General features: G+C 45.8%; 1 protein-coding gene across 2 annotated transcripts in view; it reads left to right on the top strand.

The window, feature by feature from the left end:
- Nav2 (neuron navigator 2) overlaps positions 1 to 14,798 on the top strand; it is a 260,239-nt gene that overhangs the window by 30,562 nt on the left and 214,879 nt on the right. For both annotated transcript variants that reach the window (XR_013090419.1, XM_076846985.1), the window contains exons 3-4: positions 2,910 to 2,982; positions 11,939 to 12,188. Coding sequence is in view for 1 of the 2 variants with exons in the window: in XM_076846985.1 (XP_076703100.1) it covers positions 2,910 to 2,982; positions 11,939 to 12,188 (323 nt within the window). In the remaining variant the exon portion in view is untranslated. The remainder of the gene's footprint in view (positions 1 to 2,909; positions 2,983 to 11,938; positions 12,189 to 14,798) is intronic.

Consider the following 14,798-nt stretch of genomic DNA (forward strand, 5'->3'; position numbering starts at 1 on the left):
GGGGAGGGGACCTCCTGTGTTCCAGCCCCAGCTCTGCCATTGATTTCTGTGACCTTCTTACCTCATTTTATCCATTGTAGGATTCTTACAAAAACCAACACCATCAAAAGAATGGAGCTCAGGACCTGGCCCAGAGCAGACATCTGCACATTGGTGAATGAATGAATGATTAAAGGGATTGTACAACTCAGAGTTTATTGACCTCAGTACTTTAACAGGGTGGATTAGAAGGTTGTGGTTGCAGAGGGCTAACTTGTGCATTGTAGGATATTTAGCATCATCTCTGGCCTCTACCCACCAGATTACTGAGTACCATCTCCTCCCCTTCCTGGTGGTAGCCCAAAATGTTTCCAACAGAACCAACTTTCCCCTCTCCTTCACCATTTATCCCCCAGCTCCAATGGAGAAATACTTTGTAGGCTGGGAAAGGAGGATCACGAGTTCAAAGCCAACCTCAGCAATGGCTAGGCGCTAAGCAACTCAGTGAGACCCTGTCTCTAAGTAAAATACAAAATAGGACTGGGGATGTGGCTCAGTGATTGAGTGTCCTGAGTCCAATCCCTAGAACCAGAAAACAAACAAACAAACCAAACCGTATCTAAATTATGAAATTCTACAGAAGGATAATGACTTTAAAAGCATCAACACCCCAGAAGAAGTATTCCAGGTAACCTAATTATAATTATTCATGCTTTTAATAGAATTTAACACTAAAAGAATTCCCAGCAGATGGCTGAATTGAAATGGATAAAAGCTAGGTTGCAGGAGGACACCACCATGTATACTGAATGCTCCTGAAATAAGCTAAGTAAATATATGTTCTGCTCCTTGGAAGGAAATTTCTTCTGCAGAGTAGTGCTTTTCTTGAATGTGTTGGTGTATGTCTATTTCTTGGGTGCCACATGCTGCATTATTGCTGAAAAACCATAACCCATACACATTAATCCACAGGCATGACACTTTCTAAGATAAATATCAAGCATAACCACTTTCAAATTTTGCATGAACAGGGATTCAGGGATGGTCAGTTTTTTTTTTTTTCTTTTTCTCCATGGGGACATAATTGTCAAAGCCTCTTTCATCAGGCATGTGTGAGGTAATAAAGGAGTAATATAGGATTATAGGAAGAGACAGAAGCGGAAGATGAATTTCATAATTTTGTCATGACTTGGGGTCTCTTTGTGAGGCTACCAAACTCCCTTGAGTGCTTTTGGAATCTCACTACTGTGTACAACAGAGGAGACAAGGGATGAGAGTTAACATTTTCCTTTCTAGCTAATAATTTCTCTTAAAAGTAGAGTTTGATAATAGGATAAAATAGCAAAGATATTTTTATTACACTTACACATGGAAGCATTTTGCTCCAAAACATCATAGGGCACTGGTAGCCATTCTCCTCCTTCTTTTCCTCTTCCTCCAAGATGACAGTACTTGAACCTTATTGGGACTTACTGAAGAAAGATTAAAAGCAGTATCATTTTCCTCCTCCTTTATAAAGGCTGATTTTCTGCATAGTGGCAGGCATAACTTACAACATTGGCATTTGCTTTGTTTGCAAGAAATTGCATTCTTCCCCTTTTTCTAGAAATAAGATATTGTCTGCCAGATGAAGACACTTCAAGGTGGGCTACATGCTAGGAAAGAGATGAAAACCCATGCCAAAGATGCACAGATGCAGTAACTTCACGCTCAGAATAGAGTGGATTCTTATAGGAGGGACACAGTTTTGCCCCATAGCTTCATTTAATGCATTTGAAAGATGTGAAGACTGGGGTAGAGAAGGAAAATGCCAACCTCAGTGGGAGAGTAGATGTGAACTTCAGGAGGACTCTCAGAGCCAGACTCCACTCAAATTAGGACTCTTAAAATGTAGATGCTTTGCACTTTCTGTGGCTATGAGGGGCCTCAAGAATTTGCTTGAGGATGGGGAGGCAGCGTGGAGACATGTACACTGTGAAAGACAATCGTTTATTAGCTCAAAATAAACTTCATGGGTTAAATACTGGTTTAAGTGCATAAGAATGTCGATAGAGCCTGGGAAGGCGCGTGAGATGGAGCGATTGCCGAGGAGAGTGGAGTTCTTATAAGTGAGATGCAAATTATGTGAAATTCAAAGATCCCTGTGCAGGTCAAAAGCAATTTCTTTTATTTATGGTCATCAGTGACATTAATCAAGCCAGAACATTTTCCTTTAAACCAAAAAAATAATTCGCCCTGACAACTGAAGTCAGATCAAACCTTTGGGGATGACCTAATTGTTCTCTTGTGAGAGCTAGCTATCAGCTCGCCCTTGGCTGTGGCTTCAGTTCCAGCAAACCTGGGAGGCCTTCCAGACCCTGGCAGGGAGTCTCTTCTTGCTACAGAGAGCACAAAGGACAGAGAGGTTTGGGAGGCCATAACCCTCTCTGGTCATCTGCAGCGCCTGCCATCCTGAGAATTTTGTGAGTAAGCTCTACCCAGATTCCTGCTGAAACTCCTGTTCACCGTTTGTGCATCTGACTGTCTGCTGCTTGGGTGGCTGGAAATTTCTCCCAGCTGCTGGGAGATGGGTGGGCACACCAACCTCGTCCCCATCTCCATTTTTCCTGGCAGCTGTTCAAATTTTCAGGATTGCATTGGTGACACTGATCAAGATGAGAGCTCTCATTCCACCCTGGTTATTTTTGGCAGCTGTGAGCAATCCAAGGCCTCAAATTTTGGCACGGTGTGGTTGGGATATTAGGTAACCTTTCCCTGAGCAAGCACAGACAAAGAGGAGTCCTGTGCTGCATCCATCCGTCCATCCATCCATCCTTCCATCCATTGGCTGTTTTGACAGCATTCCATTTGCTCTTGGTTCCTAATGAGAGATGGCTTGGGAGAAGGCTGAATATTAAATACAAATTGTTGTTTTCTTTCCCCCCTACCAGATTGAAAACATAGATGCCTGCTTGAATTTCCTGGCAGCTAAGGGGATAAACATCCAGGGGCTGTCTGCAGAAGGTGAGTGAGAGGGTTTTTCCTGCTGCTGCCTTTTTGCCGTCAGCACTGCCCACCTGCTTGGTACTTACTGGTGCTGTTACCATGGTGAAGGGATGTTGGTGGGCTCCTCTGGTTTTGTTTCCTTTCCGGTGGCTCCGTGCTTGCCTAGCCTCAACCAACTTTAGGATAACCCAAAGAATCACTCTAAGAATGGCAGTCACATCTGCAGCCCTACCAGCCATCTGGAAGCCACTGAGGGGGTGGTGAAGAGTGAGCTGCTCCTGTTGAAGAAGGACTGGCTTCTACAATGCTGATTTGATTCACCTGTCTGGTGGCTCAATTAATTATCAAGTCAGGTCTTATCTGGGAGAGAAAACACTTTAACCGCAGCCCATGCTAAACTGTACAGCTCCCAGGGGAAAATGCTTAAGCCTTATCTTTTATTAGAGAAGCAGCACTTGTCCTTGCTCTTAAGGGGGGAAAAAAAAGCATGAGATTTGTTAATGCATTACTATATTTCTACATCCGGATTAGTTTTTAATTAACTTAAATTTGGCTAATTAGCACGTTAGCATTTGCTAGCGTTTTACAGTTAAATTATGTATGGGTCTGGAGCTGACTGGTCGGAATCCTCAACCTCCTGAGGCAACACCTAACCTGGAATCATTCACTCTCTCTCCCGTTTGTAAATACAAGCAGCTGCCAGCTCAGACTCTGCCATAGGCCCCGTGTCCTCCCAAACTCATTAGGCTGCACCTGCCTCCAGCTTTCCCAGAACAGGTAAAGCATCTCCGATGGTACACCTTTCCCAAGCAAGAGTGCTTTTTGAAAAGAGGCCTATGAGCATGGGCCCTGGGGAGGGGCCAGGGTGAGGCAGAGGGGAGCAGTGAGGAAAGAAGCAGTCAAGTGGAGCAGGTAAGTTTGGAAATGTGATGGATTCTCTATGGGGTTCGTTCCTCAACTCTCCTCTGCTAGTTGGTGAAAGCTTGGTTTTTCTGGCTGTGTTTCTCAGCTGTAGTCTCTTCCAGCATTGGGGGTAGGTAGCATAAATGGCCAATGTTAATGGCTTCTAGGTGTAACATGACTGTTCAGATTGTTTGGGAACTCTGGTATACTGGACCTGTCCCCAGGCAGGCATGGTCATGCTGCTTCTAGAGGCCTGAGAAGCAACTGTAATGTGGTCAGTCTTAATCCCTGATCTTACAGGAGGATCCCTAGAAGACTCCGCTACCCTAGGGTATGGGCCATCATCCATGTAGAATGCTCACTGCTGGGGCACAGGTGGTGGTGGTGGCAGGGAGATGCAAATTCCCATTGAGAGAACAGAGGATTTCCTCCTGGTGGGGAGTTCTTGGGCTGACCAGTAGGTGGCAGGACATGTTCCTCCTAGTTTCCTGAGAATAAATGGACCCCAGGTTCAGGTCAATGTCCCCCAAGTAGAGCACCACAGGGACTTTTCTAGAATTATGGTTAGTATCAAGGCCTTAGGGGATGCAGATCCTGCAGGCCTGCTTTCTCCTGCCCCCAGTTGCTCAGCATCTACCCATTGTCTTGCCCTCTGTCTCGTTTGTTCCCCACATCTGCCCCATCCTCTCTGTACTCTAAAGCATAGAAACCTCTGCAATAAGTATTTGTTGAATGAATAATTGCTAACTGTGCTCCTATGGGTTTATCGACGTTGACTTCTGTTCTCACAATTGAAGCTGGAGTTCATAACACCCTCAGTTTACAGATATAAAACTTTGGCTTAAAGGTTATGAGTGCACCTCTGAGGTATGTCACTAGAGAGTGGCAGAGGCAGGATTTGAACCAGGCTAGTGTGATTTCAGAGCTCTTCATTATGGCATTTTCTGGGATGACAGATGAATAAAGTCTGCATGTGCCATATATAGGTGAAAGAAATTGGGTTTAGAGCTCTTTGTTCCCTGGAACGTGGTTTGAGAAGGTGTTGTGTGGCCCTCAGTGGCACGGTGTGCAAGGAGACATTCTGCCCTCTGCCCCTTTTTGATGTTGGGCTGACCTGTGGGACCCGAGCACAGGAGAACATATTGGAACAGTGTGTTGAGGTGATTGGCTCTGGGATGTAACTACAAAGTGGTTTTACACTATTTCAATAACAGCCCCCAACTGTGTTCTATTGAACCCCATCTTCCCTGCTGGGTTGAGACTCACTTAATGATATCTTGGCCAGAATCCATAACTGTTCAGTCACGTTCAGTTATTAGCATAGCTTTATGTCCATGTTTTTGACTCAGTCTCATTCCTTTTTAAATTTCTCTACTCAAAGCTCTTTTCCACCCCCACCCCCACCAGCCTGCAATAAGTCGAAGGGGAATGGGGCACGGTGGCAAGGCTTCCCTTCCTCTCTCCTATCCTGATTCCTGTGCCCGAGACTGCAGGGTTTGGGCAGTGGAGGAGATAGGGTTCTGCGCTGGTGAAGTTGCCATCTTCCTCTTAGTCACCGTAATGGTCACCATCCCAGGTGGGCTCAGCATGATGGGATTCACTCCCATGCTGCTTTTAGGCCACTGGTAGTTCTTTGGTAAGATTCAGCCAGCCTTCTCACCATGGTCTCACAAACCCCAGTGCCTGACATGGAACCAGCAGGAAAACATGCTCCATTTTCCAGTAGCAAGGGTGGAGCAGGACTCCTGTCACCTGGAAGCAGCCCCTCAGCACATAAGTTCTTTCCCCCCTACTTAGGTGGCCCAGAGGCAGATTGGCTGAGTCTGCTAAGCAGATTTGCAACTTGAGACTGGAAGGCCAGGTTCCTTTTCTTATCAGCACCTCCACTTTGATTCTTTTGGGGCCTTCACTCCTCTGACTTTCACATGTTCCTTGGGGAGGGGAGGAGTTCTCCTGTCTCCAGGATCATCAAGCATCACCCTCCAGAATGACATTCTGTCATTAGATCTCATATGGATTTCTTTGGAGGGGAGAATAGGGAGCAATGATGGTATTTGGTGCTGAAGTGAATCTGAACTACTAAAGTCTCCTTAACCTTATAAAGAGAAAGGAAACTTAGAGCCCTTTGTCGTCAAATAATTCACAATTTCAGGGTTCAGGGAATATCTCACCTGACCTCTTGTTGGATTATAGGATGGGATCAGTTTATTGAGAACATACCATGTGTCAGTCACTGAGCATTCGTGTCTTATTTAATCCCCTGGAAACTCACTGAGGTCAGTGTTACTGTTATCCCCATCAAGCAGATTAGGAAACAAAGGCCCAAAGAGCTGGAGTTACACACGGGATGCTACATGCACCCATGGGCAGTGGCTAAGCTGCCCTCCTCTGCTGATTCAAGGGCCTGCTGTCTCCAGCCACCTGCATATCTATTAGAAAAGCATTAGTGTTTAAAAGAATCATGTAGTTTTAATGTTTTTTTTTTTCCTTTTGAAGATGATTGAGTGCCCTGGGGTGCCTCCTCTGATGAAAAACAAACACATGGTGGTTGGAAAGCCCCATAGGTACATCTCCACCCTTTCCCAGTGACTGCAGCTGCTTTACAACCAGGAAGGTGTGTGCACCTGTCCTTGCAGGTTGCAGCACAGGCCTGCCCCAACCTGCAGTTAGAGAGCCACAGAGAGCCTTTGTTCCCGGGCTCAGACAGCGGGTGCCTGGGGGCAGCAATTGCAGCCACCCAGCCCTGGGGGTGCTGCTGGTGTGGGCCTTCCCTGGCCCTGACCTCCTGCCCCCTCAGTGTTCCTGCAGCTTGAAGCTCAGACACATCTCTGTGCTCTTAGAGCCTTGCCAGGGTCCTGTGGGCTTAGACCTCTCCTTCCCTGAGGGTGATGTTCAAGATCCACCCTCTAATCCTTCCTGACAGGAACTCCACCTGTCACAGCTGTCTGTCAACCTGCCCCTGGGAGGGAGAATGGCCCTCATCTTTGGCCATTTTTGAGATCACCTGGGCTTTGTACTACTTGACCCTGAACCCCCAACCTCCTTCAGTGGAGAAGCAGAGGTCCAGGGTAAGGCACATTCTTTTGTATTTTCTGGGTGCATCCTATGTACCAGGCACAGTGTTAGGTACTGAGGGTCACTGATAAGTCAATTGTATAAAACTACCCTTGATCCCAGTCAGTAAGAGAGCTCTGCTAGCTACAGAATTCACTGGTGGCCAAGAAAAGGCAGGTCAGCTGCACCTGGGGCAGCCAGGGGGCTTCACAAAAGGGGTGATATTTTCCTGGGTGTTCTGGAATGAGAGTTCATTTGCCAGGCAGAAAAAGTGAGGTGAAGGGAAGCCTAGTCAGCAGATGGACATGGAGGCAAAGGGTTGGTTCTTTATCAAACTAGCAGATTGTAGAAATGGAGGCAGGAAGATCCATGCAGGTGACTCTGGAGGAGCATGTGCTTTTGAAGGGAAATCTGTCACTGACTCGATCAGCTCTCTCCTGATGGCCAGAGACCTAGAGATTGAGCTTGCTCCCCCTTTCATCCTGAGCCAGACAGTAGGGGCATTCACTGGACCTATTGGGTAAAGACAGCAGGTGGAATGTTTCCATTTCTCCTGCCCACATCAACTGAGTGGGCACACAGTGGACTATTTTTGTTCCTCTGTCCCAGTGGCCCCAGAGGTTCTGCCCCCACCTTCTCATCCCTCCTTCCCTGTGACGAGCACAGTTGGCAGACTTGTGGGCAGGACCAAAGGACCTCAGGAGTGGGTGGAAAGGGAGGGGGCACATGTCAGTTATGTAGCCTATCCATCTTCAGGAACAGACCATAGGAACCACAGTCCCCTGTTAGTCAGGGAGCCTCACACAACTGTAGCAGTGGGGAATCAAATAGGAGTCCTGCACCCCTGTGATCTGCTGCAGAGCAGCCCGACTCTTGGCTTCAGATCATTCTACTCGCTAGAGCAGGTTTCTTTGTACTGGATTATTCCATTACTTTGGAAACCAGGCCTGAGGTTTTTCTTAAAAAATGTTGAAAGACAATAACGTCTCTGTTTCACTTCCCATCATACCCGATGTTACCTATAGCATCTCCGCAGATTAGAACCAGCCAGTGGGGACAAAGAGATCAGCCAGAAACCAAAGAACTTAGGCACCAGCTGATGGAACATTCTAACAGAATGGGACTGTGGCCTGTGCAGTTTGTCCTTCAGTTTGCATGAGGGTGGCTGCAGGAGGAGGAAGAGCAGGATTCTAGTGTTCAGTTAGCTAGGGTACCCTTGGACAAGTCACCGATAGCCTAACAACTTAGGTCTGTGTATATTCCTTCTAGAAGGAAGGAAGTCTAGAAGGTGAGATGTGTGGATCAGACACTAAATGATAGTCCTTTTCCCACACCTTGGGAAGGGCCATGAGGGAAACATTCTTGTGGGCTTGCAAATTTGTTTTTAGACTTCTCTATGGAGCTGGCTCACCAGGCCTCGTGGAACACAGACAAATACCTTGGAAATGTAGAAAGAACACAGTTCTAGCTATTTTGGATACTGTATGTTGTAGACCACCCATGGCTTAGACTCTGGACTTTTAGAGCATCCACCACTCTTGATTTTTTTTTTTGTGATCTAAAAAAAATAAAAAGAAACAATCCAAATGTCCATCATCAGTGGGATAAGTAAACAAAATATGGCATATCCATATGATGAGATGCTTCTCAGCAATATAAAGAAACTGATAAATTCTCTAACATAGTCCAACCTTTAAAACATGATGTGAAGTGAAAGGAGCCAGATGCAAAAAAACTGCATATTACATGATGCCATTTACATAAAATATCCCAAAAAAGACAAATTTGTAGAAACAGTGTATTCATGGATGCCTAGAAGTGGGTTTGGGAATCAATTGCAATGGAGTATAAGGAATCTTTCTAGGTGATAGAAATATCCTAAAACTAAATTTATTAAATGTAAGTAAATTTATTAAATTTATTTAAAAATCACGGAATCGAACACCTAACTTTATTGATAGAAATTATATAATAACTTCATAAAGCTGTTTTAAATATCAGAAGGAAAGTCACCATTGCATTTTCTCTAATATGAGATTATTCATAACTGATTTCCTTCCAGATACCAGTGACTGGCCTGGGGGGAGAAGGGAGCGATCCTCTTCTTGGGCTTTGTTTGGGTAGAGAGCCCTGAATGGGTTTCTGAGGAGGCTGCAGGTAGTGGGGGGGGGCATATTTTCTGAGCCAAAGTGTGAATTTGAGTCAGGCAAGGTCCCAAGTGCTTTGCACTCATTTTTCTCCTTCCACCTTCACTTAGTTCTCCTAAGAGCCCCATAGGAAGGCGCGATGCGACATCCGCTTATTTTACAGGAGAGAAAAACTGAAGCCCAAAGAGTTTGAATCTTGCAACAAATCAAAGTCTGCAAATGGACTATTGAGATTTGACCCCAGATTTTTCTGGCTCCAAGAAAATCACTGCTCTTTGTGATAGTGCTATCCCCTAAGAAAAAGAGGATTTGCCAGAGGAAAATTATACTCTTTGGCAGCTAAACATGCTTTAAGGAACAATGGTACAAACCGGTATGAGCAGTGAATGGTTTGATGACCACAGTAGCTAGAGACAGAGACAGCACCGGCCCCATCTTCTGCAGTGGGGTTGGCTGGTGGGTTACGGGGGTGCTGACAGGGATGTACTGACTTTTCACAGTGGGCAGCCCTGAGCCCATGGATATGCTGAATTGTTAAGTCCCTCTCCTCTTTGTTTTCTTCCATAGTTTCAAAAAAATATGTTCAGAGGCGCTGGGGTTGTGGCTCAGCAGTAGAGTGTCCGTCTAACATGTGCGAGGCACTGGATTTGACCCTTAGCACCACATAAAATTAAATAAATAAATTTCCAACAACATATAAAATATGTTCTGGGATGTTTGACACACCAGAAGAATAAAGAATACTTATATGCCTAAGAGCTAGCTTAATAAATAGAACATTATCTGGTCTCCTTTTAAATTCATCACACAGACTGGTATACATGTAAGCCAAGTTAGACCATGTCAGGATGCCAGATTTGGAGCTGGAAATACTTGGATTTAGGTCCCAACTCCAGAATTTATTACCTTGGAAAGGTCATAAACCTTTCTGAACTTCTACTTCCCTGTAAACAAAATAAGGGGAGCACGACCTAGTTCTCAGGTGGTCAGGATTAAGGGAGATGGTGCATGGGAAGAGCTCAGCCTGGCACATTCTTACTAGTAATGGTGCTTGGTATAAACCATACAGCAACCTGATCACTGTAAAAGGCAACCCAGGCTGTCTCTCTCCCCATGATTAGCATTATGTTCTGCCTCCAGTGATTTCAGTTTTGAGCGAAAATTGTCTGCTTCCCCAAGTTTCTTCCTAGGTGCAAAACTGCAGGCCAGAACATGGTTGGCTCATTTCAACTTTTCCCTTCACTCCTGTCACTGTCCACCCAGGTGGCTACAGGTGTGTGACTTCTTCATGTGAGTCTCCATCAAACCTGGAGCTGTATGATAATCTTATTCAGGATTCGGGGTGGGGGAGGGGGGGCTTTTGTTTACATAAGGTAACTAAGAGCAGCGAAGGCCTTCACTGTAAATGGTGCACTTTCACACGTATGTTCTCATTTGATATGCAAAACAACCTTGTATGGTGGCCTGGGTGATGTTGATGTTGTCATTTTCCTGAGACCCAGAGAGATTAAGTGACTTGCCCCAGGTGGCACAGCAAGAGATTGATAGAGTGCAGATTGGCACTCATGGCTTAGGTTTTCTGACTGTTGTATTCCGGCTCTGTTCCGTGATCAGGCTGGATTCCAGAGGTGGGTCCTGTCAGTTTCTCCAGTGCCTGGAGAAAAGGATACTCCAGCAGAAAGTAGTTAGTTCCGGCCTAACAGCAGATCACACCAGGACCAATGCCCTGGCAGGCTGCTCTTCCTCCTGTGCAGGGGACAGGGCTTGTTCAGAAGGGATTCCGTTCACATCTCTGCCTCTCCACTGGCCCTGGAGGAAGCACTGTTTCTTCATGAGTAGCCTTTCCCCAGCTCAGTGCTAAGCGGGGTGTGCACCCCCCACCTCTCTAGCAAGGCCCCAGAGCTTCCTTTGTGCGTGTCCTTCTTTGCCCCTTGCCCTTTTGAGAAGAAATCCAGCCCAGGGCTGCAGCGAAGCAGAGGGTTCTGGGTTTGTTTCCTCCACAAGTCTCCTCCTGTCCCTCCTTGTGGGTGGCCCTGGTACCTTACTCCTCAGGGTCAGTTTAGCTTCTTGCTTTCAGCATTTGGTGTTAAAATACTGCATAAAAGGAGGAACCCTGGCGATCCATAATCTCTGCCTTCGAATAAATGTTTTATAAATGTTTTATTCTTCTCCACAACTCTTTATGCATGCCTTGAGGCAAAGGCATCTTAACATCCTAAAAATTACTGTCTGGAATAACAGAAGTATGCTTCCCACTCTGTTCTAATTTATTTTAATATGATATTTTGTATGAGTTCCTCATGGAAGCCAGTCCTTGTAGTCTGTCTCTACACCCATCCCAAATTACAGTTATTTATCCAATAGACAGGAGAGGCAGAGCCGTATATCTGAAAGAAGGGTGAGTGGGTAAAGCAGAGTGAGGATTTGGGAGTGGGATGGTGGCCACTTGGCACGCGTGGTGTGGCTCGAGGCTTGGAACATGAACTTGGCAGAGCAGGCCAGACCAGTGCGTCTCTCAGAGTGCCAGAGTGTGCCTCTGTCCAGGATCGGCCGCTTTGCCTACAGAACAAGCACAGTCTTGCTGGGGAAGCCTGCTTTTCAGTGGTGTCCTTACTGAGAATTTCCTCTTGGCACTTGCCAGACATCCAGTCTCGACTTGCCTGGTGTATCTACTCTAATCCCAGAGGGGAGAATAAGCTAATTTCTTTGTGGTTTTGGCCTGCCTTTAATTGACTGTGATCCCAATTAAGTGTTCAGGAAGTCTGTCATATCCTCTAGGAATTAAACTCCTGTGAGGGCTGAAGCAGCCCATTGAGTGGGAAAAAGAAAGGACTCCAACAGCTGACAGAAGTCTCTTTATTGTCTTGCAGAAATCAGGAATGGGAACCTCAAGGCCATTCTAGGCCTCTTCTTCAGCCTCTCTCGCTACAAGCAACAACAGCAGCAGCCCCAGAAGCAGCACCTCTCCTCCCCTCTGCCGCCTGCTGGGTCTCAGGTGGCAGGGGGCCCCTCCCAGTGCCAGGCTGGCACTCCTCAGCAACAGGTGCCAGCCACTCCCCAAGCCCCGTGCCAGCCAGCGCCACATCAGCCCTCAAAAGCACAAGCCGAAATGCAGTCCAGGTGGGGCTCCTTCCTTGCCGGCCGAAATGCCTATTTTTCGGGTGTTCTTTGCACCCTAAATTATAATTTGTATCATCTATGGTTTTCATTCAAGCTTCTTCAATGCTAAGTGCTACTGGTAGTTAGGAATTCACACGACCTTGGAAGTGGGTGCAAGGGGCCTCTTCCTGTGCCTGGCAGAGATGTATACTTTTATAGGTCAGCATTGCCAGCAGCCAGCACTAATTAGCTGCTCCTGCCATGACTCAGGCCCATTACACACATGCTCATATGTTATAAACAGCCCCTAAAATAGACTTCAAACCCCTTCTGGGTATTGGCCTACAAGATGAATGCTCAAAGTTGGAGTAATTTATTGAACAGATGAGAGAGACAAAACAGCCATGCATTTGAAAGGAGGATGACTGGGTAAAGTAGAATAAGGATTTTGGAATGGGACAGCTAAGTCATTTTACTTGGTGGAGGTAAAAGTTCTGTTCTAACAGATGCCTCCACTTTTCCAGAGCAGAGAGAGAGAAAGCATGCCAAAGAAAGGTGGCAAGTGTTAGCCCAGGTATAGTCAGCCACCTTCCGTAAGTAGAGTGATGTCTTCCGTTGGTAGTAACCATGAGTGTGACTGGGTTGTCTTGAACTTGCATGGTGGGAGCTGTATTATGTTGAACTTAGGGAAAAATTCTATTGACAGGATTGATCCCTGAAGGATTAGTGCCTGGACCTTGCCAACCTTCCCAGAGGGACTGATGCTTGCTACTCATACCACAGAGCAGTGCACAGGAGGCATGCCTCTGTAGTGACTGTCTCCTCTACTACAATGGGAATAGTTGCATTCCTAAACAACTCTGCAGAAGATTGCCATGCAAATCATTTTTTCACCCTGGTACTAGAAATTGAACCCAAGGGTACTTTACCATGGAGCTACATCCCCAGCCCTTTTAATTTTTTTATTTTGAATTGGCCTTTCTAAGTTGCTGAGCCTAGTCCCAAATTTTAGATCCTTCTGCCTTGGCCTTTCCAGTAGCTGGGATTATAAGTGTACACCACTGCTCCCAGCTAATCATTTGTTTTAATGGCAGAATAAAAGTAGAGGGTTAGGAACTAGAAAGTTATTGGCTTATGATAAACTTCTGCAGAAAAGCTCATAATAATTGTTTTCTTTTCTGTCAAGCTTTAGCTTTAAAACCTGATGTCACTGATCAAATTAATTGCTTGATTTTATCTAATGTGTGCTATAAAGTAATGCCTTTTCTTTCCAGTGTCCCAGAATCCAGCATTGGTACTCATAAGGCTTCTCAAACACCTTGATACCCTTTGTCACCTCTGGTAGTTGGGCAAAACCCAAAGCTGCTCAAGTCTGGCAGCTGCCTTATGGATAGTTGCAACTTTTTTCTCACAGAAAGTGTGATTTCCCACTTGTGAGGCTGTTCAGACCAGCAGTGATGGGTGTAATGTGAATCAGGCCCCCTAAATAATTATCTAATTATATCCATTATGGAAATTCGTGGGATAGGAGAGATGCCTGGAATAGCAATGAGGAACAGACAGCCATGCAGCCAGGCACTTTCCCTGGAGACCTTCCCGCACAGAACCCCTCCCTGGGCAGAGGTTCCTTGGCATTGGATGACTTAAAAGATCAGGGCATCATTTCCCAAACTGCATTCTGTGGAGTTTATTTACTTCCTAGGGTGTTCACTTGAGTTGTATTATGAGGGAAGGATTCTGCGGGGGTAGAAATTGGGAGATAACCTGGGTTAGGGTGTTACAACTGTTATTGCAAGTCTGCTCAGATCCTTGAAACTGCCCATGTGCATTCTTGTATTTAGTTAGTGCAAAGCCTTCTATGTGCCCAGCACTGTTCTAGGCATATGGGAATCAGGATGAGTGAGACAGGCAAGGCACCTGCTCCCTGCATGCTACCAAAGGAGGCTAAAAAAACTGGCGAATTAATGGAGGAAAATGTCAGGCAGTGGTGAATGATGGGATTTGAAGGTGCGGGGTCACTCATTTAGGTTAAGTTGATGGGAGGGTCTCTCTGAGGAACCTGAAAGTAAAGAGGGCCGCTACCATGTCCAGGGAAGATAGTTGTGGCACTGAGGACAGGTCACAAAGTGCTTGCTGTCAAACATGGGTTTTGAGTTTGGACTCTAAGGATAACAGGAAGACATGGGGGCGGTCTTAAGTATGAGAAATACTTGATTGGATTTACAGTTTTTTTTTTTTTTAAAAATCACCATTGCTTCTCTTTGGAGACTATAATGGTAGATGGGCTAAAATGGAAGAAAGGATTCCAATTAAGAAGCTTCTGCAGTCCGGGAGAGGATAGTGGCTAAGATAAAGCTGGTGGGACAGGTGTGGAGATGGACGTATGCAGGATATTTTGGAGTTTGAGCCTTGAGGCCTGGAAACAGATTCCTTCTCTGGAGTGAGAGAAAGAGAGGAATCCCAGGTGAAGCCTAGATTTCTGACTCAAGCAATTAGCTAAGTGGTGGTATTATTTATTGAGATGAGGAAGGCTGGGAGAGGAGCAGGTGTGCACTGTAAACCTGCAGAAGGCGAGGTGGAAAGAAGCATCTATTTTTATAAAGCATCTCACTGTATAGGGTTCCAAGGAAC

Source organism: Callospermophilus lateralis, chromosome 2 (genome assembly GCF_048772815.1).
Source record: "Callospermophilus lateralis isolate mCalLat2 chromosome 2, mCalLat2.hap1, whole genome shotgun sequence".
NCBI classification, from domain to species: domain Eukaryota; kingdom Metazoa; phylum Chordata; class Mammalia; order Rodentia; family Sciuridae; genus Callospermophilus; species Callospermophilus lateralis.